The sequence below is a fragment of the Hippopotamus amphibius genome, chromosome 13 (genome assembly GCF_030028045.1).
Source record: "Hippopotamus amphibius kiboko isolate mHipAmp2 chromosome 13, mHipAmp2.hap2, whole genome shotgun sequence".
Taxonomy (NCBI): domain Eukaryota; kingdom Metazoa; phylum Chordata; class Mammalia; order Artiodactyla; family Hippopotamidae; genus Hippopotamus; species Hippopotamus amphibius.
Window position 1 is genome coordinate 97,665,483 of NC_080198.1, and position 27,141 is coordinate 97,692,623.

General features: G+C 47.0%; 1 protein-coding gene and 1 long non-coding RNA gene across 3 annotated transcripts in view; both read right to left on the bottom strand.

The window, feature by feature from the left end:
* LOC130835277 (uncharacterized) overlaps positions 1-18,554 on the bottom strand; it is a 37,415-nt gene extending 18,861 nt beyond the window's left edge. The window contains exons 1-2 of one of the 2 annotated variants that reach the window (XR_009048855.1): positions 18,281-18,554; positions 8,007-8,070 (exon numbers count right to left, since the gene is read on the bottom strand). This is a non-coding gene — a long non-coding RNA (uncharacterized LOC130835277). The remainder of the gene's footprint in view (positions 1-8,006; positions 8,071-18,280) is intronic. The other variant, XR_009048854.1, reaches the window with a different exon arrangement.
* A 7,148-nt stretch (positions 18,555-25,702) lies between these two features.
* Positions 25,703-26,772, bottom strand: FGFBP1 (fibroblast growth factor binding protein 1). The gene has a single exon (XM_057705237.1). The coding sequence runs from the start codon at positions 26,770-26,772 to the stop codon at positions 26,059-26,061; it is 714 nt and encodes a 237-aa protein (XP_057561220.1). The 3' UTR covers positions 25,703-26,058.
* Positions 26,773-27,141: the final 369 nt, after the last annotated feature.

The window sequence follows — 27,141 nt, forward strand, 5'->3', positions numbered from 1 at the left end:
GCAACCAGGTGGGCACTAGCCCCTTACTGAGACAAGTTAATTAAGTAGTACTCTGAAAAAATGATGTTCATGGTACTTGGAAAAAGAAAAGAAAACCAACAAAAAGCAGGATAAAACACTCTCAGAGCTGGAGAACTTCTCTTGCAGGGAAATGTCTATGGAGTAAGTTCTCCCTAAAAGAGCAACAATGTGGCATTTCATCAGGAAGTGTATTATAGAATCTACCAGCAGGAGCTTGACTCTCTGCTACTCTAAACATTCTGTGGCATTTGTTTTACTCCCATAGTGTGTCTGATGGACTTTCTTTTAGGTAAAACTCAGTAACACAGCAGCCACCCTAAGTCACCAATCTGACAATCTAGTTGTCCAGTACAGACGTAAGGTTTAGAATTTAGCCTTCAGTAGCTGACAGGTCTAATTTCAAATCCCAGCTCCATGATTTTCTAGCCACCAATCTTTGGGCACTTAGCTTCCTTTAAACCTTGTTTGTCCTGTCTGTAAATGAGGATAGGAAAGAGTCAGTAAACACATCTGATTCTTAATTATGCTAGTAAAAATTAGTATCATGCCAATAGCCATCAGGGAAAACAGTATGGAGGTTCCTTGAAAAACTAAAAATAGAACTACCATATGACCCAGCAATCCCACTACTGGATGTACACCCAGAGAACACCATAATTCAAAAAGATACATGTACCACATTGTTCATTGCAGCATTATTTACAATAGCCAGGACAGGGAAGCAACCTAAATGTCCATCGACAGATGAGTGGATAAAGAAGATGTGGCACATATATACAATGGAATATTACTCAGCCATAAAAAGGAATGAAATTGAGTTATTTGTAGTGAGGTTGGTGGATTTAGAGTCTGTCATACAGAGTGAAGTAAATCAGAAAGAGAAGAAAAAATACTGCATGCTAACACATATATATGGCATCTAAAAAAATGGTATTGATGAACTCAGTGGTAGAGGAAGAATAAAGATGCAGAGGTAGAGAACAGACTTCAGGACATGGGGAGGTGGGGGAGGAGAAGCTTGAACAAAGTGAAAGAGTAGTATTGACATTTATATACTACCTAATATAAAATAGATAGCTAGAGGGAAGCAACTACCTAACACAGGGAGATCGACTCGATGATTGCTGATGACCTAGAGGGGTGGGATAAGGAGGGTGGGAGGGATGCTCAGGAGGGAGGCTCCAGAGAGAGGGGATATGGGGATATATGTATAAATACAGCTGATTCGCTTTGTTGTACAGTAGAAACTGGCACAACAGTGTAAAACTATTATACTCCAATAAAGATTAAAAAAAATTAGTATCATGCCAATTTTCTAAAAGCTAGGAAGAAATAAAACAAGTGTCTCAAACCATCAAAACAGGTATTATCTGGACAATAAAGCTTATGGGGTCTATGACAGGTGAGTATAGGCTTTGGGCCTTCACTAAGAGCTTAAATATTCTTATTTTGGTTGCCTAGTTTATGGCCTGCTGTGCCCCCTTTGAATTCACTTAAGAAAGCAAGGATGTGTGCAATCTGTTTTCAAATACATTTATTTAAAAGGATTCACATTTCATAGGTTAGACCTTGTGAAATAATAGAAAACATATGTATTTGTCTCTGCCCCCAGTCACTGGCACACAGCTCCTAAAACCTTTGTAAATTCTTTTTTTTTCCTCTCAGATTAATGAATAGTCCTTTTTTCTAAATAAAATTCAGCTTGATATAAATTTTTTCAAGAACTTTTATTGAGATACAATTGACATACAATAAACTGCATATATTTAAAGTGTACAATTTGATTTTTTTTTCTTATTAGTAATGTATGTATGGCAATCCCAATCTCCCAATTCATTCCCCCTCAACCCTCCCCCGCTTCCCCCACTTGGTGTCCATATGTTTGCTCTCTACATCTGTGTCTCTATTTCTGCCTTGCAAACTGGTTGATTTGTATCATTTTCCTATATTCTGCACATATGTGTTAATATATGATATTTGTTTTTCTGACTCACTTCACTCTGTATGACAGTCTCTAAGTCCATCCATGTCTCTACAAATGTCCCAGTTTCATTGCTTCTTACAGCTGAGTAATATTCCACTATATATGTGTACCACATCTTCTTTATCCATTCATCTGCTGATGGACATTTAGGTTGCTTCCATGTCCTGGCTATTGTAAATAGTGCTGCAATGAACATTGGAGTGCATGTGTCTTTTTGAATTATGCTGTTCTCTGGGTATATGCACAGCAGTGGGATTGCTGGGTCATATGGTAACTCTATTTCTAGCTTTTCAAGTAACCTCCATACTGTTCTCCATAGTGGCTGTATCAATTTACATTCCCACCAACAGTGCAAGAGCGTTCCCTTGTCTCCACACCCTCTCCAGCATTTACTGTTTGTAGATTTTCTGATGATGCCCATTCTAACCGGTGTGAGGTGATACCTCACTGTAGTTTTGATTTGCATTTCTCTAATAATTAGTGATGTTGAGCAGCTTTTCATGTGCCTCTTGGCCATCCGTATGTCTCCTTTGGAGAAATGCCCATTTAGATCTTCTGCCCATTTAGGTCTTCTGCCTGTTTTCTGATTGAAACCCTTGTAAATTCTTAAGCGATAAGAACACTAGGAGCATCTTTTGTTCTACTATTAGGCCTTTGACCCCGGTTCCTGACACAGAGCTTCTAAATCCCTTGGAATTTTCTGGGTGATAGAAATGTCTTTTGTGATAATGGGGTGACTCCGGGAGGGCTCCTGGATGGGGGCTGGTCACCAGAAAGACACGATTAGAAGCTTGGCATTTTCAGATTGGCCCCCAATCTCCAGGGAGGGGAGAGGGTCTGGAAATGGAGTAAACTGTCAATCATGACCATGTGATGAAGCCTCCCTAAAAACCCCCAAAGGATGGGGTTTGGAAAGTGTCCAGGTTAGTGAACAGTGGGAGTGTGGTGCATCCCAACCCCATGCGGTCAGAAGCTCCTGCACCTGGGACCCTCCCAGACCTTGCCCTATGCATCTCTTCACTTGGTGGTTCATCCGCACCCTTTATCATATCCTTTAATAAATTAGTAAACATAAGTAAGTGTTTCCCTGAGTTCTGCGAGCCTCCCTAGCAAATTAATTGAGCCTCAGGAGGGGTCATGGGAATGTCCAATTTGTAGCTAAGTTGGACTGACGTTGTGGGTCACCCAGGGACCTGCTGCGAACGGTTGGCTTGTACAGTAGGGGGCAGCCTTGTGCCTCCCTGGTAGGTAGTGTCAGGATTGGGGTAGATGGTAAGACACCCAGCTGGTGTCTTGGTGTGGGGGAAAACCCACACATCTGGTGTCCAAGTGTTGTGAGTGTGGTAGTGATGTGAGAGTAAAGGGGAGACATCAGAGAACGGTGGGGTTTTCCAACACAGGTCTTTATGCTCCTTGACCTGTGTTATAGACACCTGGGTTTAAGAAGGCTGTGGGATTTTCTGGGAAGAATGTACACAGGCTTTGGTCTCTGACAAACTTCACTGCAAAACAAGGACACATGGAAACCTTTACTGATTCTCTGTTTTAGGACCTGCCAAATTGTCAGTGACTCACCTGTATGCCCTAGGACTTACCTGGATTTTGTTAATCCAGTGAGACAGAAGTTTCAGGACACCCAGAGACTGACGCTAGTCACTGACCCTTTGTCCCCATCCAAGACAAAGCCGAGCAACATTCCCATATTGCCAGTATTACTTCCAGCCCTCTGCCCAAGGCGGGTGTTTGAAAATGTAGGTTTCGTTATTATTCAGGAATGGTGATGGGGTACAGACCAGGAGATGACTGCCACTGAAAAAAACAGTTTGCCACCCACAGTGCCCAAGAGGAGGGGGCACATCACACCATGCAGGGCCACAGGGAGAAGCACCAGGGCTGGTCAGAAGGCAGAGAGAGTGGGAAGAAAACATGGCAAGAGCTTACATTGGGGTTTCTGTGAGAAGTTATGGGCAAGGCAGGCTTAGCATTGAATTTCATCGTGTTCTGTGGTGTAGGGGCTGTCCTGAGTTGTCTGGTGCCAGCCCTCCCTGGGGTGATCAGGGCAGGGGAACATTGGCCTGGAGTGTAAGAGTCCTATGTGAGGCCAATAAGAGAGGTTTGGGGTGTGGCTTTGGATTGGTCACTTTGCATTTGAAGGGAGCACTTGTGGGTGGAAGTTTTTCTATCTCTAGAAATTGGCTAGTTCTGGGAGCAGCAGTCTCTCCTGTGGCAGCAAGGCCCCGAGATATCAAAGCATCAGAAAATAGAGAAAATAACAAAACAGTTAAAAAGCAGGCAGTGTCCTTGGCTTGAGGATGGGCTCGGAGCAGTTGGTCTGCAATGGACAGCCAAACTCTGTGGCCTCAAGCAGCGAGCAGGGGACCACCTCAAAGGTGTGAGGTGTCCTGAGCCCTGTTATGCCCTCCTTGGACCAGAGTTCCATCTTTTCTATGTCATCTGTAGGGTTGGGTGTTCACTTGTCTCTAACAGGAATATAGCACTCAGCCAGCACTATCTCCCCAACAAGAAGTCTTTGTGTAAGAACTTCTGCAGGTGGTCCATTTGATCCTTCCTTGTAACCATCCTGGTTTTTGTTCATTTGTTTGTTTTCCAGGGAAAGGACATGCAGAGGTTGGTGGCCTTGCTTCAAGCTTTGTTAATTCTATTTGCTTCCCAAGAGGAGGAAGAGCTTTGTCACAGGCCCTCCTCTAGGGTCTAGGGAAACTTTAGAGGCCTGACTGAGGTGAGGACAGGAGCCCTGTTCAAGGCATTAGAGATGTGGGCCTTCTCCATCCCCAGGATGTGCTGGGGATGAGGCAGAGTCCAGCCAGCAGTTATGCATCCAGGGCAAGTAGTAGGAAATGACCCCAACATCATTTGGTGACTGGACACTATTCATTGGTATGATACATCACTCATTCAGCATTATTTTATTGATTGATATATTTAAAAAACATGAACAATACTTGTTAGTTGCTTTAACATTCTAGAAAGGGCATTTATACGTATTCATCATTTAGTTTTATTTGGAATGCTAATTCTACCCATATAGAGGTGTCATCGGGAGCTGGGTCTCCATTTCTGTGGGGGAGAAAGATCAGTAGGAGAACTGACACTTCCCCAAGTGTCTGGAATCCCAGCGCTGGCGTGTAGAAGCAGAGGGTTGGAAATCCCCTGGCCATCAAGTTCATCAGAGACACCCGTGGACCCAGGCAAAGATGTCTCTGCTCTAAATGACAGGGCAGAGCCAAAAGGAAGAGGGAAGGGACCTGCCAAGGAGTGAGATGAGTCCTGGCACAGGGTGAATGGTCTGTTTTGTCCTCTCAGAGTTCTCCGAGAAAAGGTTAAGTAATGGATTAGCTGAAGCCACAATTCTCAGCTCTGTGAAGAGTGTCAGGAAAGGCGATGGACTGAGTTGGAGAAAACTGATGGTTATTTTCACCACCTGCTTCCTCTTCAAAAGAGGGTGAATTCTAAGGAGGGTTGACCATCTGCTAGGACCGTCATGTGTGCCAGACTACAGACTCTAAGAGGCTGAGAGGGAGCACTAAATCGCTTTGCGAAAAGAAAAGGAAGAGCTTTAGGAATGCTGGAGGTGTCTGTGTCAGTGGCCTGGGACAAGGAAGTGAGGCAGATTGCCGGTGGTTAGAGCACAGGTCGGGGAAGAAGAGCGTTGGTGGATGGGGCTTGGTAACCTTGGTAACCATACATTCTGCTGTATGGTGTGTGATGGAAGACTCTTCTCAGACTTCTCACAACATCTTCCATAAAATGTAGATCTTTCATTAAAGAGACATCTCAGGTTTGCTTTTTCAGAGATACAAGTAAGCTGCATCTTCCTATAAGGTGGGCACAGGGGTGAGAACAGAGGCAGCCAAGTGACGGGCTCATTTCTACTTCTTTGGCCAAAGCAAGTCCAGGGGCCACATCCGAGGTCAAGGTTAGTTAATTCTACTTGTTTCCTAAGAGGAAGAATTGTTCATGTCTGTCTCACCCACCAGGATTGGAAGTGCCTTCACAGTCATTCTAATCCATCTCTGTGCCTCCAGAGCCTTGCACAGTGCTTGGCACAGAGTAGATACTCAATTAGTGTTTATTGCATAAAAATGCCTCTGCAGAATTGCCTTATCTTTCCATCACCACCATCTGAAGTCCAGAATGCACCCGGATTATTCCAGTATCTTTTCCTCAGCTGCCATCTTTTCAGGTCCTCCCACTGCAAATGCACCTGCGTTCTATCCCCATCGCCACTGGTCCCCGACACAGCTTTGGTCATTGCCTCTATCGACTTATGGAACTTCACCACTTCTAACCTTCCTCCCGGGGAAATCTTAAAGGTTCCCCATTACCTAGAATCACGTCTACGTTCTTCACCCTGAGGTTTAGAGTCTAAAGATGGAGAGAACTCAAGGATATAAAAAGCTCTTATAAAACATTCAGAGTGAGACAGTTATGAGTTATTTCTAGGAGTCACCACTCCCTGCAGTTTTCTCCCACCCAGCTACACAGTAAGATGGTGTTTTCCAGCCCCCTTAAACTTGGGTGTGGCCACTGGACTTGCTTTGACCAAAGAAGTGGAGACAAGTGTGTCCCTGGCCGGAGGCTTTACCAGCCATGCCTGACTGGTCGTGCTCCTTCTCTCCCAGGAGGAAAGTGACCAGGGCGCTCCATCAACCCACGTCCTGGGGGAGAACCCTGTAGAAGAAACGCCTGGGCTGATCTGAGACAAGCATCGTAGGAACTACTATGCCCATGTATAAAACAGGAGCCATTGCTACCTTGTTTGACAGAGGAGGGGAGGAAGATAAAAGGTTAAGTCACTTGCCCAGGCCACTCAGCTGTTCAGGGGGAGAGCCGAGATCTCCCCAGTTCTAGTGGGAGAGCACATCACTAATACAGCCCCACTTGGTCCCTCCAGGAAGACACGTAGCCGGGGGAAAAGCACAAAACTTTGTTGTTAGACAGACCTGGTTCCAATACCAGCTTTGTCATATACCGAGGAGTTCTGGTTCCCCACCTATAAAAGGGCAACAACAGCAAGAAAAATCTGTCTCATAAGCTTCTGGGAAGGATGGAATAAACTAGGATGGAGAGCTCAGGCAGGCATGCAGTGCAGACATGGAATAGGCCAGTTAACCTTGTCTCCTTCCCATAGTCTGGCTCTCCTCTTTGTCCCCTGGATGGACCATAGCCATCTCACCTCTGAGGTCCTGCTCATGCTGTTCCCTCCCCATCGCCTCCTCTCTCCCCTCCAAAAGCCCAGCTGGAGTCCCAGCTTCTCCACGATGCCTCCTTCCATATTCCTGCTCACATCCCCCCACCCCCAACCTTGGGACTCATGAAGTTTAATCAGCCACACGGATTTAACTGTTTCACCAAAGAGCGGGTTATCGCTCTAATGACATGAGACATACCTTGAGGCATTGAACAGCCTCACGCCCCTTGCATCTTAGCCCTGCCCCAGCTCAGTCTGTTACTGAGTGAGTGGTTTTGGGTACCTCCCTTCACATCACTGAACCTAATTCCTCCCCTATGGACGTGGGGAGTCGCTGGAGGAGCTCTGAAGGCTCTCTCAGGAACCACAGGTGAGTGAATTCAACGGGGCCATGCAGGAAGTGATCCGCAGAGCTAATGGGTCCTGAGAACCTCCATGGACCAGGCATCATAGCCAATGCCTTGCACTTTCCTTGGCTGTCAGCAGGCCCCTAGGTTGTGGGGTGTTGACAGATGCAGAAAAACTTTGAAGGGATTCTGCAACTTAATTGGCCACAGTCAGCCAAGAATGATTTCTTATTAATAAACTAAATATTTATGTGTGAGGGACTGTGCTAGGGGTTCAGAGAGGTGAATACAGCGGAAGGGGTATCTGGCTTCATGGAGCTCACAGCCCAGCTGAGAAGTGAGACATTCAACTCCACGATCATTCTGGCAACCCTCCTCCTCCCAGAGCATCCTTGTATCATTCTTGTCCGTGTATGAGAAGCACCATCATCATTGCACTAACCTCTCATTCAGCACCTCCAGTGAACCATCACCAGGTAATTCGATGTGTACGATCTCATTTACTCCTGAAAGCATTCCGAAGAAGGGGTACTATTATTGTTCACTGATGTTCTCTAAGTGCTTAGAATATAGTGTGTGGTGCACTGCAGAGGCCAGTTAAATTTTACCTGAATGAATTGCCAGATGAGCTTCGTGGGGGTGTACCTGTCCCAGTGGGAGGGGTGAAGCTGAAACCCAGGGAGGGAGTGCATTTTGCTCTTCATGTTACTTCTCAAAAGAAATACTGGTTTGTTTTCCCAATTTACCCTCACTTTTTGCCCCAAATGACTCCGTTTCTTGTCTTGTTTCTCAGCATCTTCTCAGCCAGTCACCATGCACGTGACTTCCCTGGTTGATCCAGCCAACTGCACTCCCAAGATCCTCCTATTGCCAGATAGGAGGGGTGCATAATGGAGACCACGGTCCACAGAGACCTTGGCCAGAGACGAGAACCCCTTCCTCCACTCTCTTTGCAAGTGGCCAAACCATTAGTCGCTCTGGGAGAGAAATTCAACTGAAAACCTAAAGAAATGCCTTGAGAAGAAATCTGACTATACCACTCACCTAAGATAAGAAGCGAGACACATAACCACGGTAGCCTCTTACAAGCCAAATTTAATGAGCTAATAAAAATCAGTGCTATTAAAATGTCCAGTTAATTTAAAGTTTGTTGGTTTCCAACCTCTCTGATTTTAATCCTACAACACTCACCATAGAAGTTGTCATCCAGCGTGATGTGGTTGGGGGATTTAAGTGTGTAGTTATAAAGTAAATCTAGATGATTTCCTGACTGCCAATCATTATTTTGTTTGAGAGGTCTGGAGCTCTGTTGGATGAGTTTGTGTGTTAAACCTTGGCCATCTCACGCAAGTTGCTCTGATCTTATAGCATTGAACGTATATGTACATATACATACATATATGTGGCACTCAGCCACCCACGCTTTCATTCATTCATTCAGCAAGCGTTGGTTGAGCACGACCATGTACCAGGCAATATCAACAGATATGAGCTCCCAGCCAACTAGTGGGGTTTGGAGGGATAGACAAGTATTCAGGCAAGTAGAGCACAGAGGATGTTTGGCTTTGTTCTCTCCTGGTGCCTCCGTGTCTGGACTCCATCAGTGATCTTCCCTCCTCTGAGGGAAGTATCATCAGTTTCTCCTTCTTCTCTGCTTCTTCTCTGCCAGCTCTTCTTCAAAGCCTCCCTCATACCGTAAAACTCTCTGACCTGGAGGTCTTCCAAGGTGTCATCCTACCTTGCTCCCACCTCATCCAGACCTCTGAGCAGAGGAATCTACGTGCTCAGTGTTTCCTTCATCTTCATTTCATTCCTCAATCCATGGCAATGCATCCACCAACTTCAGTCAACGCTGCTCTTTCTAAAGTCACCTACAACCTCCTAATCCAACCAGCAGACACTCTTGTCCTTTTCTCTCTACTGGATTAATGCTGTTGATCACGCCAGCCTCTGCTCTCAGGAAGCTTTATTCTCCTGGCTATTGTCTTCTCTGGTCTCCCTCCTCGTTTGTCTCCCTTGTAGGTGATTCTTTCTCTTCCCACCTCTCAGTGCTCACGCTCCCCAGACAACTTGGCCTCCTTCTCTGGACACCTCCATCTTCCTGGAACTTCTTATCTACCCTCATGGATTTAACTAGAATCTTCCTACGGATGGTTTTAGTATCTAAACCTCTGAACAGAGACTGCTCAATATTTGGACTCAGATCAGAATGTCTGCTAGATGTCTACACTTTGATGTCCCATAAACAGTTTACTCTCAACTTGTTTCGAACAAAACTCATTAGTTACCTTTCTCTAAATCTGTTTGTTGTTCCTCCGACATATATTTTAAAAATCTCACTTGCTGGCGCAGATAATCAGTTGGTCACTCAAATAATAATCCTGGTTTTTGTCTTCACTGAGACCCATCAGTTTCTTTCATTTTTAAGAATCAAAACATAACTTTCGGACTTCCTATGTGGCGCAGTGGTTAAGAATCTGCCTGCCAAGGCAGGGGAGGCGGGTTCCATCCCTGGTCTGGGAAGATCCCACACGCCACGGAGCAACTAAATCCGTGTGCCACAAGTATTGAGCCTCTGTTATAGAGCCCGTGAGCCACAATTATTGAGCCTGTGTACCGCAACCATTGAAGCCCACATGCCTAGAGACTGTGCTCCGCAACAAGAGAAGCCACTACAACGAGGAGTCTGTGCACCACAATGAAGAGTAGCCCCCGTTCTCAGCAGCTAGAGAAAGCCCGTGTGCAGCAACAAAGAGCCAATGCAGTCAATAAAAAAATAAAATAAATAAATAAATAAATTTATAAAAAACAAACTTAGCTTCCATTCTTTCCTTTCTATCTATGCCCTTTTTCTTCTCCTTGCCATCTCTCACCAGGATAAGTGCCATCTTTTCCCCATCTATGCCCTTTCTCTGCTCCTCATTGCCTCTCACCTTGGCCCTTCTGGGCCCTCGTCCAGCTGGTCTCCCTGGCTCATGCTTTACTGCCTGAAGCTCTACCCACCGAACTACTCCCAGGGAGGTCTTATGAAAACCCACATCTGACAATATTGCCTCCCTATCTGAAACTGTTCAGTGGTGCCTGTCCCTGATAGGATAAAATATCAACTCCTGAACCTGGAAGTGCTAGGTGGTCTCCATCTGCCCTTCTAGATTCACTTGCCTCCTTCCCCTACCTTTCTCTGATCTACAAGACTGACCTCCCTGGATAGGCTTAGCTGGGCTCATTTGCCTTTTGCTTCTGGTTGGGTTTGACCATTAACAGACACCAGAAGGATGTCGGGGGCAGAAGGAGAAAGAAGTGGGATGTTGATTCTCCTGCCTCCTTCTGGGCTGGCGGTGAGCTCTTTACCGAAGGCTCCAGCTCCAGCGGTAGGGGCGCAGGGTCTCCAGGGTTAAAGCCACAGCCGCTATGCCCTCCTGGGTTCTGGTAACAGTCTCTCCCTTGACCCCTTCTTGCCCAGGGGAGGTGGTGGCCCTTGGTTCGGAGTTGCTAGTCCAGGTGTCTCACCATCCCTTGGTGGTTTCCCTTAAACTGCCCATATCCTTGTAATAGTCCCTTCATTGAACTCTCTTCAGTCAACCTGCATCTCCTGCCAGCACTTTCACTCCTACGCTGACAAACGAGGCCTTCCCCATCCATCCTTAGGCATTGCATCCCAGCTACGTCCTGCTGCTGGGGTTCCCTGTGGGAGCCATGCTTTTCCTTACCTCCAAGCCTTTGCCCATGATAACCCTCTGTCAGTTCCTTTGAGGCATCCCTTCATCCTGGAAGATTTCTGTCTGTTCCGAGCTAGGTTAGAGTTCTGTATGCTTTTATTGCCTTCTTGTTAAATTCCTCATTTATCTAGCACATAGGAGCACAGAATTTCATGACAGATGCCTTGGGTTCAAACCCTGATCCTGCCTCAACTTCCTCCTCTGAGAAACAAAAGTCCTTACCTCTTGGGACTGCAGTGTTGGTTAAGTGAAAGGGTATATGCTGAATGTACAATGCAGCACTGGACCTGTAGAAACGTTTGGTAACTGTGAGCTTTTAGTTTCTGTCTGCCTCTTGCTCTTGACAATTAGCTCCAAGAAGAAAGGACCTCATCTTCCTCAACTTTCATCCTCCAAAAGTAACTGGTATAGAGTAAGTGCTGATACTAGAAAGCAGGAGTAAAACGATGAAAGGAAGAAGGGAAGGAGGAGATAAGGAGGGAGGGAGAGATGGAGGGGGAGAAGACAAAGAAATGCCGCACTCGAGGGAAGCACGGGGCCACAGAGGTCAGGAAAAGGAGTCCCTGCTCCACTAGGGATGGGAAGGGAGAGGAGGATGGGGAAAGCAGCACTGGAAAAGCACAGCCACCTGCTGGGTGATGGGAAGGGTGGTCCAGGCAGGAAGCCTATGCAGCGGCAGAGGCAGGAGGCTTGGGAGGGCACGGGGCACGCTGCAAAGGGGCGTGGCTGGGCAACAGAGTCTAGCAGGGAAGAGGGGAGACTGGCAAGGCAGGTGGAGCCCAGAGCCCCTCCTGTACCGTGCGCCGACTTTGGGTGATATTCTTCGGGCGATGGACGGGGGGCTGCTGTGGTGCCTGATGCAGGGGAATGACCGGACCAGCCGTGCTGCTGGCTGCCCCTCCCACCCCCAAGCAGCCACGCCCCACAAACAGCCTTTCCATTACCAGCTTTTAGGTCACCAGCTGTCATCTTCAGCGCTTGTCACACCCACGGTGACCAGTGGGAGAATGAGCTTTGGAGTAAGACAGACCTAGGTTCTATGTTATTCAACCTCCCAGAGCCTCATTTTTCTTGCCTGTTAAATGGGCGCAAAGGGCCACACCTTCCTGCCGGGGATGCTAGGCGATAATGTGTGTAAGATGCTTAGGGTTCTGTCAACATCGCCTGCTTCTCCTGCTGTTATTGGTACCCCATCCCGTGCTTTGCTGGCTGGGCTGCAGCACTCACCCAGCCCTCCCAGCCGTGAGATGCTGCTGGTGAATCAGAGCAAGTCTGGTCATCCGTGGGGAGCGCGCCAAGCCCCTGGCAGTTTCTGAAACGTGAAGAGCCTGTGGGTGGTTTTCATCAGAAGCTGTCAAGATTGCTTAAGTTTCTTTTTTATCTCTCAAAGTGAAGAAAATGATACTTAAACTCTGGGAACAGAAAGCTACACATCCTCAAACAGTGGCAGAGGGAGAATCTGCCTCCTAGTCTGGGTTTGTTTTGCAACTCCGGTGGCCTCCAGAGCTGATGGAAAAGCACACACAGCCCCAAACTGCCTCTCAATTCTCCTTCCTTTTAAGCAAGCTGATATCGTCTTGACAATCACGAAGGCTTCCTTGTGTAACTAATTCTCCTAAAAGCACCGAGTTCATGGGATGTCACCCTGGCTTTCCTAACTTAATTCTGTGAAGATATGGGATCACCCTGACACTGAGTTGGGTGACTTATCACTGGTCACCTTATCATGACCTCCAAATTCACATTCTAATGTCATAGCTCTTCCTGAAGACATTTTAAAAATTACTTTTTTCATTGTTAAAATGATGTCAGTCTGAGCCATGTGGAAGTGCTGTTTTGTGGGTCAAAAATGACTCCACGTTGGCAATTTCACATGGTTCCGCCTAATGCAAAACATAGTGAATACATTTTTGAAAGTGTAAAGGGTACAAAGTTCTCTCTCCTGTTCTAATCCCTGCTTCCTCTCCCTGAAGGTAACAGCTGCTGCCAGTGATTTGAGAAACAATTGCACACAATCTGAGAACTATTTTAAACACATATTATCTCGGAAACACATGGAAGCACGATATGCACACTTTAAGTCTTTAGCTGCATCTCTTAGAAATCATTCCAACTAACCCATTCATGTTTTTTTATCTGGTACTTATGACTATGCCAGTTCTTGCCAGCATTTTGCTATAATAAACAATGCAGTAATGAACATCCTCACACACGCACATCTTTGTTATGTGCGAGTATATGTGGCCTACATCTCCAGAAGGGAAATTATTAGGCCAAAGGCTTGTGATTTAAAAGTTTTAGAGATATTGACAAATTCCCCTCCAAATGGGTAGCACTAATTTACGTTCTCCCCAATAGCATGTGTCTTCTCCTCTGTAGTCTACACTTTACACTTGTCAATCTTATGCCTTCCCTGACGACGTGCAGATATTTTTTGACCCATACGTAGCTCGTGTTCATTAAGAAAGTTAAAGTCAAGTGGCGATGCTCAGAGTGCTGGTTATTGGCTTGGCTCTCAGATGCGTTCGCCATCCTCTCCCGGCTGCTTTGCTTAGTGGTGATTGCGGGGAGGGACGGGAGGTGGGGCCTGAAGCCAATTCATAGACCAGACTCTTGTCCACTGGCCTCAGGTTAGGATTGGCCAGTGGAGCAGAGGGAGGAGAGAAGGTAGGACATTGCTCCCCCTTTCTTGTTTCTGGTGGCATCGCTGGCAGCCACTGACTCCAATTCCCCTCAAGGGGTTCCTCCTTCTGGGGTTCTGCCTCCAGTGGGTGCCCTGGCCCTTGGGCTCTGGTTACTTCACCTGTTGCTTTTATCCCTCTTGCCCCAGGGCTGCTAGTGGGAATCTTCCGGCTGTTGGGCTGCGTCACTCTGCCTTTCTGTCCTTTCAGCTTTTCCAATATCTTTGTAACTGGCTCCCCATTTAAAATCACCTCTATTGAACTCTGTGCTTTAGCTTTGTGCATTTGATATACTTCCCTGTCATGGGCACTGAATGCATACACACAGAGTTGAAAAAAGTGAGAAGAAATTGCCACATTTTTACACTGATGGTGGGAATGGAAATTGTTGCAAAATGATCTGTTGGCAGGCAGTTTGGCAATAGGTTCCAGGAGCTTTACAAACAAGCCTGCTCTTGCCGCATCTTCTGGAGATACATGTCAAAATATTTATGAGTGAAATGATGTATGTCTGGGATTTGCTACAGAACAGTCCAAGAGAGAGGATAATTGCGACTGCGTGTAGATGAAACAAGACTGGCCTTGAGTTGATAGTTGTTTAATCTGGGTGAAGGGTACTTAGACTTGAATTACACTCCTCTTTTTACTTATGAATATTTGAATTTTCAGTAATCACGTGTCTTTCCAAAGCAAAATCTTGGACCTTGTAGTCTACTTTCTAACAATTTATCCTAAAGAAAAAAAATTCTAAATGTGAAAAAGAAAAGCTTTATCTTTAAGGATGGTTTCTAACAGCATTGTTTATAATAACAGACAGCTGGCAACCATCAGATTTTCTGACTGTGGGATAGTCCCATCACAAATTATAATATTAATATATCACACTCTGGAAGAGGTTTAAGCTTAGAAAGATGTTGCGTTTCAGAAACAAGCATATTGTCAAAGACAGTCATGAGTTTTTTTGTCCATTTAAGTGAAAAAACTAGTTATAAGCGTGTGATGTTATAATCCAGTTAAACATATGTCTCAAGAAGGAGGTGAATGATATGCAACCCAATAAGAACAGAGCAGTCTCTCAATGGATGGGACTGTGCTCTTTCTTCCTTTAACTTGTTCCCACTTTCTGGCTGGTTTGTTGTAGTTCTTGTTATTGTGGACATGTATTACTCTCACGTTATCAGAAATGAGTGACACGTCCTTTTTTCCTCACTCCCTCTCTTCCATCTTTTAATGTCCCTTTTTAAATGGACATCCCTTGGTTGAAGGGATGCATGCATCGGGTAAGGTAGGAAATCACCCCTTAGCTTCTTTTTAGTGAACGCCAGTCATCTGTTAACCTTGGTCAGGCATGGATTAGTAGGAAATGGGCGCAGGTTGGGGAGAAAGGGAGGAAGGAGAAAACGGGGTGCCAAGGGAGAGGGCAGTGGCCATAAACCTTCCACACTGGGCTGATGCCACGTTTACCCGAGATCAGGAGCGTGGGGGTGAGGGCGTGTGGGTGACAGACGGAGGCACTGCTTAGCACGGTCCCCTTCACACGCCCCTGGCTGCCCTGCCCTTGTCCCCTCTTAGCTGGTCCCCCTCCTGGAATTGGCCTCAGCTTTGCCTTCGCATTCCATTCCTGCTGCCTGCCCTGCAGTGAGTCCGGGTTTTGAGTGATGCTCTTGTTTCAAGGGATGCTCCCTTCTCAACATCCACTGTCTCAGCGGCTGACCCGTTTTTGGCCACATGGTCTAATAATAAGGATACACTACCAAGCACTGGACTCTGTGCCAAAATACCATAAGGAGCTTCATAAACATTGTCTCATTGAATCCTCCAATATTCTCTAAAGATGATAACACCCCCACCCCACCAATTCTGCAGACAAGAGGCTGAAAACATCAAAGGAATGAAATGACTTCCCCAGGGTTCCCCCAGGCACTGGGCGGCAGAAGCAGGGTTCACACCCAGGTCCCTGCTCTTTCTGCTACACGGTGGGTGCCTTCACGTCTGTAAGTATGCCTGGCAGTGTGGACTCTGGAGGTGGGCAAATGCTGAACCGCCCTGTACCTTGGTTCCTCTCTGTCTTGACAATAGGATGGTGGTGAAAAATCCCCAGTGGAGTGCAACCCTGCTGCACATTGCAATCGCTCTCAGAGCTGGAAAAATCCCTGAGGGGTCCACCCCCATGATTCTGATGTCATTGGTTCAGGAGCAGCCTGGACACGGGGGTTTTCTAAAGTCCTTCAGGTAATTCTAATCTGCAACCAAGGTTGGATCACATTGCCTAGCGTGCAAGGAGCACCTAATAAATATTTTGTCTTGCCTGGCCATCACATCTGTTTCTGCGTGTGGTCCTGCCTGGTTCCCAGAGGCCAAGGGCTCCAGCCTCAAGCTTCCCCGACGGCAGTGGTGTCTATTCTGGGGTGGCCCGTCTGCGTTCCTGGACTCCTGCTCTTGCCAAATCCAGCCTGCCCTGGGGCTGTGGGTACTTGGCTTAGAGCAAACCCTGTGCCCAGTTCCAAGAAGGACAGTTCCAGAACACTTGTGCTTAGTAGCAGTGAGTGCAGAAGGAGGCCAGGACCTTGAGGCTTGAGGGGCCCTAGATGCTCTGGGGACCTTCCTATAAGAGGAGCAGCCTCCACCTTGGCTGGTCTCAATGAGGCTGTCACTTGTCTTTGGAAGCCAGTTCTGACAGCATTGAGTACAAAAGTGCTGCTGCCAAGTCACATGGCAACAGGCAGTCAGGTTCTAGAGTTAGTGCCTGGGTTTGTTAAAATGGATTTCAGTCAAAATTACCTTTATGGCCTTTCTTTGGGTGACTACCAGAAAAACTCACTGGTTTGCATTTAGAGCAAACTAAAATGCGTAACTGTGAACAATAGGAGACCAGAGAGAGCTGAGCAGCTGCAAACTCACATTTCCCATGTTGTGCTCATCCCTGTGCACCCTGGCAGTTGGGATTATCTGCAGAATTCATGTCTTTACACTTGTCTCTCTGCACCCCCTGCCCGCCCAGCAGAATGCATGGTGTTCCGTAAACCTAAGCGCATTTGACAATGTGCTACGACTCCCCCGAGTTCAGTTGTTCTGTACTGGGGGGATTTCAACTCCAGGAAACCTGTGGCAACTTCTGGGGATACTTTTGGTTGTTACAACTGGGTGGAGGTTGAAGGTTGCTGCAGGTATCTAGGGAGCAGAGGCCAGGGATGCTATAACCATCTAAAATGCACAGGACAATCTCCCACCACAAGGAATAACAGTCCTGCCTATGGACAGTGTGGAGGTTGACAAACCCTGCTGTTTATTGATTGGTTGCCATATGTCAGGTTGGTGCAAAATCCCGGGAGCAGAAGTGGCCCCAGACAGGCTTAGGCTCTGCCCACCGGGGTCTCCCAGCAACCGAGTCCTGAGTCCTGCTTCTTCTCCGTGGTTCCACTGGGCACCCAGTTCTAAAAGCAGCCATGGTGGGGGCTGCTCTATCCACAGGAAGGTCCCCAGGGCATCTAGAACCCCTGGACTTAAGGGTGCTGTCTCCTTGTGCAGGCGAAGCTGGAGGAAGGAGGGGACGGAATCAGAGCACGCCAGCGCGGCCAGCACTGCCAATCAGCTCTTTGGTCCTTTTATTGTTACGGCTGAGAGTGTGCCCTCCACAGTGCCTCCTGGGCCGCTCTCCACGGCCAGGTAACCCCTAAAGTTCTCAGTTCCGTTATCATCTCTTTGGAGAACACTTCTCTGACCATCTGACGGCTGTTGCCCTCTCCACCAGCTGCACCTGCAGCTCTACGCTGATGGCCTCTCCCGCCAGCCCTGCAGCATCGCTTGCATCCCAATGACATTCACATCAGAGTTTCCAGCTTCCTGAAAGTGCTGTAGTGGTCAAGTGCACGGGCCCTGGAGCCAGAATGCTGAGCCTTGACTTCCACCTCTGATACCTGACCTTGGGCAAGTTTCCTGATTTCCTCGGCCTCAACTTCATCATGGGAATAGCGTCGTGCTTCCTCGTGGGGAGGGTGCGCAGATTAGATGAGATAATACGCACGTGTAGAGCAGCGCCCGGCCTGTACGTGCTCCACAAACACTGGCTATTCTGATTGCTCCTCCGGTCGCTTCTACCGGCCCCACATGGGAGGCCGTCACTAGCGCCTATTGAATGAATGAAGCTGAGTCTCTGAAATGTTAAGGGATGTGCCTGGAATCACGCAGCTAGTAAGTAGCAGGGCCAGCATCCAAATCTGCATCTCTGCAGCCAGAGCCCTTGCTCCTTCTCCATGCCACCCTGCCTGCAACTGCACAGCCACTCTGTGCCCTCCACCCCACCTCCCTCCACTTACCTGGAGGAGACGCTGAATTGAAGAAGATGCTGAGCTGGGCAGGAGCTCTGAGGCTGCAGGCAGAATGGCCCACCTCCTAGAAAACAGAGCCCTTTGTTCCCGCCTCCCAGAGAAGGCAGCCTGCTCCACCCTGGGCCTTTCTGATCCGAGGCCTGTGTCTCTCTGCTCAGTCCGTGCTGCCCTCACTCTCTCCTGACCCCCTTCTGCTAGTGAGGCCTCTTTAATGTTCTTGGCAATCAGATTATCTGGGAATTCACATTACCACCCATGTCTTCCTTCAATTATTATCTTTTCAAAAACCTCTTTGTAAAATTAAATAACAAGGTTAGTGGGATGGAAATCTCGAAGGGAGGCTCTTTGTAATTAAATGCACATAAGCTGGCAGCGATGTAGACCTTGTCATCTTTGTCATGAGCCTGCAGATCACCACACCCTTTGGAGAGGAGGATGTTCAGTAACAGTAGTCAAAGCAAAACAAGAACAGCTAACATATTTTTGATCAACCACTAAGTTCCAAGCAGAGACTGCAGTACCTTATATTCCTGGACTCATGTAAGTTATAAAGAAGAGTTTTTTGATTGCTATTTTCCAGGTAAGGGCGTTAAGACTTATTAAGGGTAACTAATTTAGCCTCAATCACAATTCTGGAACAGGAATTGGGGCTGAGTGCTGTCTGTCGCTAAAATGACTCTCGTGTTAAATCTGCTTTTTTTTTAGTTCTTTATTGGAATATAATTGCTTTACACTGTTGTGCCAGTTTCTGCTGTACAACAAAGTGAATCAGCTGTATTTAAGCATATATCCCTATGTCCCCTCCCTCCCGTGACTCCTTCCCACCCTCCCTATCCTAGCCCTCTAAGTCATCACCCATCATCGAGTTGATCTCCCTGTGTTATGCAGCAGCTTCCCACTAGCTATCTATTTTACAGTTGGTAGTGTATATGTGTCAACGCTACTCTCTTACTTCGTCCCAGCTTCCCATTTGCCTCCCACCCCACCCCACCCTGTGTCCTCAAGTCCATTCTCTGCATCTGCATCTTTATTCTTGCCCTGTCACTGGATTCATCAGTACCCTTTTTTTTTTTTAGATTCCTTATATATGAGTTAGCATATAGTATTTGTTTTTCTCTTTCTGGCTTACTTCACTTTGCATGACAGACTCTAGGTCCATCCACCTCACTACAAATAACTCAATTTCATTTCTTTTTATGGCTGAGTAATATTCCGTTGTATATATGTGCCACATCTTCTTTATCCATTCATCTGTTGTTGGGCATTTAGGTTGCTTCCATGTCCTGGCTATTGTAAATAGTGCTGCAACGAACATTGTGGTACATGTATCTTTTTGTATTATGGTTTTCTCCAGGTATATGCCTAGGAGTGGGATTGCTGGGTCATATGGTAGTTCTATTTTTAGCTTTTTAAGGAACCTCCATACTGTTTTCCATAGTGGCTGTACCAACTTACATTCCCACCAACAGTGCAGGAGGGTTCCCTTTTCTCCACACGCTCTCCAGCATTTATTATTTCTAGATATTTTGTTGCTGGCCATTCTGACCAGTGTGAGGTGATACCTCATTGTGGCTTTGACTTGCATTTCTCTAATGATTAGTGATGTTGAGCATCTTTTCATGTGTTTGTTGGCCATCTGTATGTCTTCTTTGGAGAAATGTCTATTTAGGTCTTCTGTCCATTTTTGGATTGGGTTGTTTGCTTTTTTGATATTGAGCTGCATGAACTGCTTGTATATTTTGGAGATTAATCCTTTGTCTGTTATTTCAGTGGCAAATATTTTCTCCCATTCTGAGGGTTGTCTTCTTGTCTTGTTTATGGTTTCTTTTGCTGTGCAAAAGCTTTGAAGTTTCATTAGGTCCCATGTATTTATTCTTGATTTTATTTCCATGATTCTAGGAGGTGGGTCAAAAAGGATCTTGCTTTGATGTATGTCATAGAGTGTTCTGCCTATATTTTCCTCTAAGAGAGGATTTTATTGAGATCCAGGCTTTGTAGGAAGGGCTTAAAGAAACAGCAGTGACCAAAACAAAGTCTGCTTTCAGGGAGCTTATATCCTAAGGGGAGACAGACAATAAGCCAATAGCAAGTGAAACAGGCAAGTCGAGTTTGTGTCAGGTGGTGACAAGTGTATGGGGAAAATAAAGTAGTGTTGGGGACTAGGGTGATATTTGAGTAGGGGTCTGAAAGAAGTAAGGGGGCTCTCTGGGGAAAGGGAAGAGAAAGTGCAAAGGACCTGGGGCAGGAGAGTGCAGGGTAAGCTCTGAAGACGGCCAGGCCAGTGCAGCTGGAGCAGAGTATCCCAGGGGTTGTGTCATAGGAGTTCAGGTCAGAAAGGAGTGAGGGACTCGGTCACACCAGGCTCTGCAAGGCATCACGAGCATTTTGGGCATTTGCTCTGAGTGAGATGGTGAGTCACTGAAAGGCTTTTAGCAGAGAAGCAAGGTGGTCCTACTTGCTTCTTTCGGGAGAAGGGAGACATTGAGAAGAGTTTCTGGCTGCTGTGCTGGAACAGACCACAGGACGCGAGGCTGGAAGTAAGGCGAGGGGTCAGGACACAATTGCAATAATCCAGGCAGGAGAGACTGGCAGGAATTAAGTGGCCAAACGCCGTGTTCCAGATGGTATTCTAAAAGTGGAGGTGGAAGAACTTGTAGATGAACTAGATGTACAACGTGAGAAGAGTCAGATATGACTCTTCTAGGGTTCTGCCCTGGGTGATTAGAAGGATGGCATCACTGGGAACTAAGTTGGGAAAAAGCACCAGAGGAGCAGGCGTCTAGGGGGAAGGTCAGCGGTGCATTTGGATGTGTGATGTTTGATGTTTAAGATACCTTTTGGGTATCCAAGCAGTGATGCTGAGTGGGCAGCTGGAGGTCAGGGAACAGGTCTGGCTGGAGATACAAATGTGGGCTTCGTGAGTGGGCAGATGGTGTATAAAACGGTGACCCCAGGGGAGATGACCTGGAACCAGGTGCTGGGCGGAGTCCCGCAGCCCTCAAGCTGTAGACCTGAGGGAGAGGAGGAGGAGGCAGCATCGCAAAGGAGCTAGAAGCTTGTTAACAAAGTCCCAGTTTGCCCTAAAGAATCAACTTTGTCTTCATCTTCCTCCTACTCCATGGAAAGTTCAGGGCATGAGCGCGGGATGCTTAAGGGCTATTAGGTAGAGGGTGGTCTTTGGGAGGAGATTAGGAATAGCCAGCCTCCATTTGACAGCCAGGCCCTTGGCCTGGCATGTCTTGAGACTTGCACGGTCTTCTTATAAAACTGTCTTCTTGTCTCCTCTCTCAGCTCACGGCCTCTTTCATTCATTCATTTGTTCGCTGATATAAAACCTTAATGATCCATTTTTGTAAGGCTCATGCTTTTCTCTTTTTTCACTCTGAAGCCCATAATCTTTGCTCTTGCCATAGTTTCTCTTCTCTTATTTGCTCAGCCAGTGCTTTTTGAGGATCTCTTATGTGCTGGGCTTGTGCTGGGCTTGTGCTTGGCTGTGCCCTAAGGGCTGGGGCCATAGTGATAGACAAGACGGAAACCATCTTCGCTATGTTATTACCCACATCTCCAACTATCTGATGAAAATCCTCCCTGAATAACACACCTCAAACTCACCAGGCCCCCAAACAGCCTTCCCCTGGCGTCTTCTCCCCCATCCTCCATCCTGATCCCTCACTTAGCAGGGCTCCTAGTAAGTGTTTTCTGTTCATGAAATGTTTTCGAGTGAGAGATTTCAAAGTGGGCATTGAATGTGGAATGCTATGAAAACCAACCCCGCAAGTGATGCCTGGCCTTGTATTTGCATGACAGCTGTCAGCCCCAAACAGTTTTACCTCCTTCACTTGTCCTGCCAAGGACATTTTAGTAGGGAGGCTGAGGGATGCCATGGCTGGGTGGGAGGCCGGGCGAGATATACTGGATTCCAGAGGTTCCAGCCGGCACTGGTTTTGTTTTGAGTTACCACGATACAAAAGCCACGGCCGCTGGAGGGAAGAGGCTCTGTTTCTTTCTTTCTGTTTTCTTTTTCTTTCTTCCTTTCTTTCTTTCTTTCTTTCTTTCTTTCTTTCTTTCTTTCTTTCTTTCTTTCTTTCTTTCTTTCTTTCTGTCTTTCTTTCTGTCTTTCTTTCTTTCTTTTTTTCCTGCTGAGAGGTAGTTTTTTAAGGAACGTGAGACATTCTCATCACTGAGAAGCTTTAGGGGATGCAGAATTTCCATGCCTGAGAGATTCGCATGCTTTGTTACCCAGGGACTCTTTCCTTTAGGGACACCACACACACACACACACAGCCCCTCCCAGAGCACCAGGTTGGGTAGAAGGTAATGTAAAGTCTGTGTTGTCTTTTTACATTTTTTATCCTGTTTTAAAAACATCCCCCCAGGTTGGGGTGGGATGAATTGCGAGATTGGATTTGCCACATATACATTACTAATAAGAAAAATATATATATCAAATTATACACTTCAAATATGTGCAGTTTATCGTATGTCAATTATAACTCAATAAAAGTCCTTAAAAATAAAAAATAAAAATATAATGAAAATAAAAACATCCCCCAGATGCAGCTTTGATGAAAGGCTGAGCATGAAGGGGAGCTGGAGCTCCTGAAACTTTCTCTGTGTAAGAACATAGACGGGGCTGTACACATGGAAGGGGCAGATGCATCCTGCTCACTTTACAGCTTGGCCCACATCTAAAAACCACAAATGTTCCTCTTCTCCCACCCAGTGAAGAAATCCTGGGATGCAGAGGCAGAAGGGGCTTGGGGGCCTCCAGACCTGGCTTTCCCCCAGGCTTGGCCTCTCCCAGGCTTTGTGACCCTGGGAGCCTCAGTTTCCTCATCTAGAAAATGAGGATGAAACACCTACCAGTTAGTTGGTTTGGAGTAAAAAAGAGAATGGGGCAAAACCACAGGCACATACAACTGATCCGTGATGGTTTTGACGCTTTGCCTATTGTGTTAGAAAAAAAAAGAACTTCCAGTTTTAAGAGTTTACATGAGGCAGTTCTCAGCTCCATCCACAAGCTAATCCTGTGCCGTGAACTTTAGACAGTCAGTTGTCTTGAACACCCAGTACGTAAGCCGTGGGGCACTGGGCACTTTAGATTTATTGACCCATGCGGTAAGGTGAATTCATTACCCTGGGTCATTGCGGAGTCTGAGGATGAAGCAGCTTCTGGGTTGCTTTGGCTTAAGCAATCCAATAATGCTATCAATAGACTATTATTATTAATATTATTCTCCTCCCCGTTGTTGCCCCTCCTTTCTCCCTTCCTTCCCTCCTTTTTTCTTCCTTTCTTCTTCCTTTTTTTTCAGCCGTGTTAGCGTCACCCAAATGACCCTCATTGTTGAGATGAACTTCCTGGAGCTCAGAGGGTTAAATGATTGGCTCAGAGACCTTGGTTGGGAGACATCAGAGGCAAACCTCCAGCCCAGGTCCAGCTGACTCCACCATGTTGGAAACAAACCTCCTTCCAGCTCTGCCAGTGGCCAAAGGCCAGGCGTGAACCAGAAGAACCATCAACTTCAGGGCCTGGAAGGGATCATAAGACAGCTTTCGGTCTGGTCTAGTCGGTTCCCCAATGTTTATGTCACCCAGACCAGACAAGAGTTATTATTTAATGACCCCTGGAAGTGTTTGACTGTCTTTTCCTATCTCAGGACTACATAGAATTGAGATGTCTCAGTGCGGGAGGGGAGGCCACGGGGCTGACAATCTGTGCAGCCCTTCAGGGTAAGTGTCCTTTCTGTCGTGTGGCTAGGGGGAGCTCTGGGAGAGTCTGGGGTGTTGGTTCGCTTCTCCGGAGAGAGGATGTCAGGTTCACAGGTCGGGTCCTGGGTCCTGCCCTGCAACGACACTGCGATCTCTAATGTTTCTGAACACGCCAAGCAGGATCCAGTCATTGGAATGTAAGCACCGCTAAGACAGACATTTTTTTCTTTTTTGTTTGCTGTTATTTTCATCCCCTAGAACCATGGCTGGCACATAGTAGGAGCCCACAGCTCATTAATTAATTTCAGAGCATTTGCATTGACTGTTTGGAACAGTCTCACCCCACATAGTCACCTGGCTTGGTTCTCTACTGCATTTGTATCTGACCTCAAAAGTCACCTCCACTGAGAAGCCTCCCTTGACCATCCATCGTGTTCACTCCTTTCCCCTCCTTGACTTTTCCTCTCTGTCACTTGTATGTATGTGAGTTTTTGGTCACTTTCCCCACTGGTAGCTTCACGGAGGCAGGGCATCCGTCCCTGGTGCACTACTGTCTCTCTAGGTGCTGGGACTGAGGCTGTCAGAGTCCGTCATCGACGAGTTATGTGCTGGGTGAATGAGTGAATGAAGGAACCATGTATACTCCGTGGAGAGAGCTTAGCACAGTGCCTGGTGCACAGTGAGTGAGAGAGGGCTGTTAGTGCTGATGGTGCTGAGGATGATGTCCAAATGTACTCGGAGACTGTCACACTCTGGGTGGGTCACTGACGACTGACTCTCCGTGTAGGTCCTGGTGGGCTGGTGAGTGTAGGAGGCCCCTCTTCCACCCCATCTGCCATTCCTCCCTGACAGCAACTCTAAAAAGACTCCAAAGAATAGTACTTTTACCAACTTCTGCTCTTGACTTTTTGTTCTTTGTTAAATAGTGATGCGACACTGGGGCTACTTTCTCCTCTCTCTCTAGCTCTTGAATTCAAACCCTTTGAGCTCCTTTAGACTAAAATGTAAATGGCTAACAATAATGTCACCCCTGCACGCCACCACCTTCTACCCACGTGGCCTCTCCCATCCTCTCCCACATGGCCTTTTAGGATTTTTCTCACCTCTTTGCTCTCATACATCTGTCATTCTGCCTGATGGGCCTCCATTGTGCCCATGTCCTACCTAAAGAAACTCTCTTCAAATTCCAACTCCAGTCTCACCTCTTCTGTGAAGCTCAACCCGAGATCTTCCAGAAGTTTCTGCCTCTTCTCTCTGATTTTCCGCCCTGCCGTTCTGCCTTGCATTGGAATCTTTATCTCAGACCCATCTCCCCCAGGCCTGAAATGAGCTCCCCAGGTCAGGATTCCCACATCTGCAAGGGGTCATGGGCAGCCCTGACCTGAATTCGTAGAGGGTGTTCCTCTAGCCTGTGGGCATGGTGTCCTGGGTTCAAATCCTGCCTCCCTTCTTACCGTCTGTGAGCTCCTGACAGGGGTCTTCATTGCATTACGCTTCAGGTGTCCCTCTTGAAATCAGTTCACTAAGTATCAAATACCACAGACCAATGCATGGAAGTATGAAGATAGGGATTCAGGAATGGGTCACCTTATGGGATGATTTGGGATGAATGGTGAACAGGAATTTTTTCCACTGATACATGAGGACCCGTTTATGAGTTCATTGGAAAGAAACACAGAGAAACAAAACAAGGGTTGAGCATATTTCTGAAAAATGCACAGAGCTTTATTATCTTTGTTAATTGGGCAGAAAGTGCATTGCACTGAAATCATCTCTGACTCGTTCAGCTCAAAAACTGGTCCTTACTGCTCATAGAAACATAGCTTTGTGGGTCACAATAACATACAGAGGTCAACAGCCTCTTAAAATCACATCCAAGAAAATGAATATAAAACAAATTCCAAAACACAGAAGCAAAAATTACAAAATCTGTTTAAATAATCCATTGCACTTCCACAGCACAAAAGTTCATCTTACAGAGAACTGGGAGATCTTTACAGCATGTGGAGGGCTTTGACATGACACCTCCTAATGGACTCTGTTCTCTTTTGACCTCTTTAGCATGAACTGCCGTGTACCATGGAGAGGAATAATTTGCAGAAAAAGCTCCAGGACTCCCCACAGTACTCCATGGCAATCTTACTGTGTTCTACCACGTCTGGGTCCTCCACACATGCAGGATCTTTAGTGGTCATGGTCTGGGTCTTCACTGGGCTGGAAGGGGTAGTCACTTTGACCTCCCTCTGCTCCTTGGAAGAGGGTTCCATTAACTCCTGGCTGGGCTTCTTGCTCCTAATCAGAGTGGAGTTCACCAGCTTGAGATTGGATTCTGGAAACTTCTTTCTGCACACCCTGGTCTTCAGGATGCTCTTGGCGTCACCACAGATGACCTTCTGAGAACGCAGTTTCCGGCCAATTTGTTTCCAATAGACATTCTTTTTGTCTGACTCTAGGCATGGGATTGGATTGCCAGTGAAGAAACATGAAAAGTTGTTGTCCTGTCGACTGCACTCGACCTTCAGGGCGATGCCCTCCTCCTGCTTGGTCACCACCCATCCGCAGTCAGCATGGTCTTGGGTGATGAACTTGCCTTTGGTCAGGCTCTTGGGTGACTGGCTCCTCGACTCAATCTGGGGCTTACCTAGAGCTTGCAATTTATCCGTGCTGGCTTTGCTGCCCTGTCTATGGGTTTCTTCCTTTGTGGCCTCCACCAGGAGCATCGGAGCAGCCAGAAGGAGGAAGGAGAGCAGGGTGAGGCTGTGGCTCCTCATGGCTTCAGCTTGGTGGGAACCTGTTTGACAAAAGGCAGGTGAGTCAGTGCTGGGCAGCAGTTCAGCAGCGCTGGGCTGCGGGGTGACCCTCCCTGCAGCCTGACACATGACTGCCTCCTGCGGAGTGAGACCAAGGAGCCTCCTATTTCCTGGAATTAGCAGACAAGCAGCCTGTCTATTCGCAGGCGGCTTGCCTACTTGACTTGAGTCTTGAGTGGCAGAAACGTCCTACTCTTCTTTCATTCTTCCCCACCCTCTGCACCTCATTAACTCTCTCTCCGTCTTCCACTCACTCAGTTACTTCTCACTCCTTCACTCGTCAGTCAGTAAGCATTTAAGGGGCACCTACTACCAGCTGTGCACTAGACT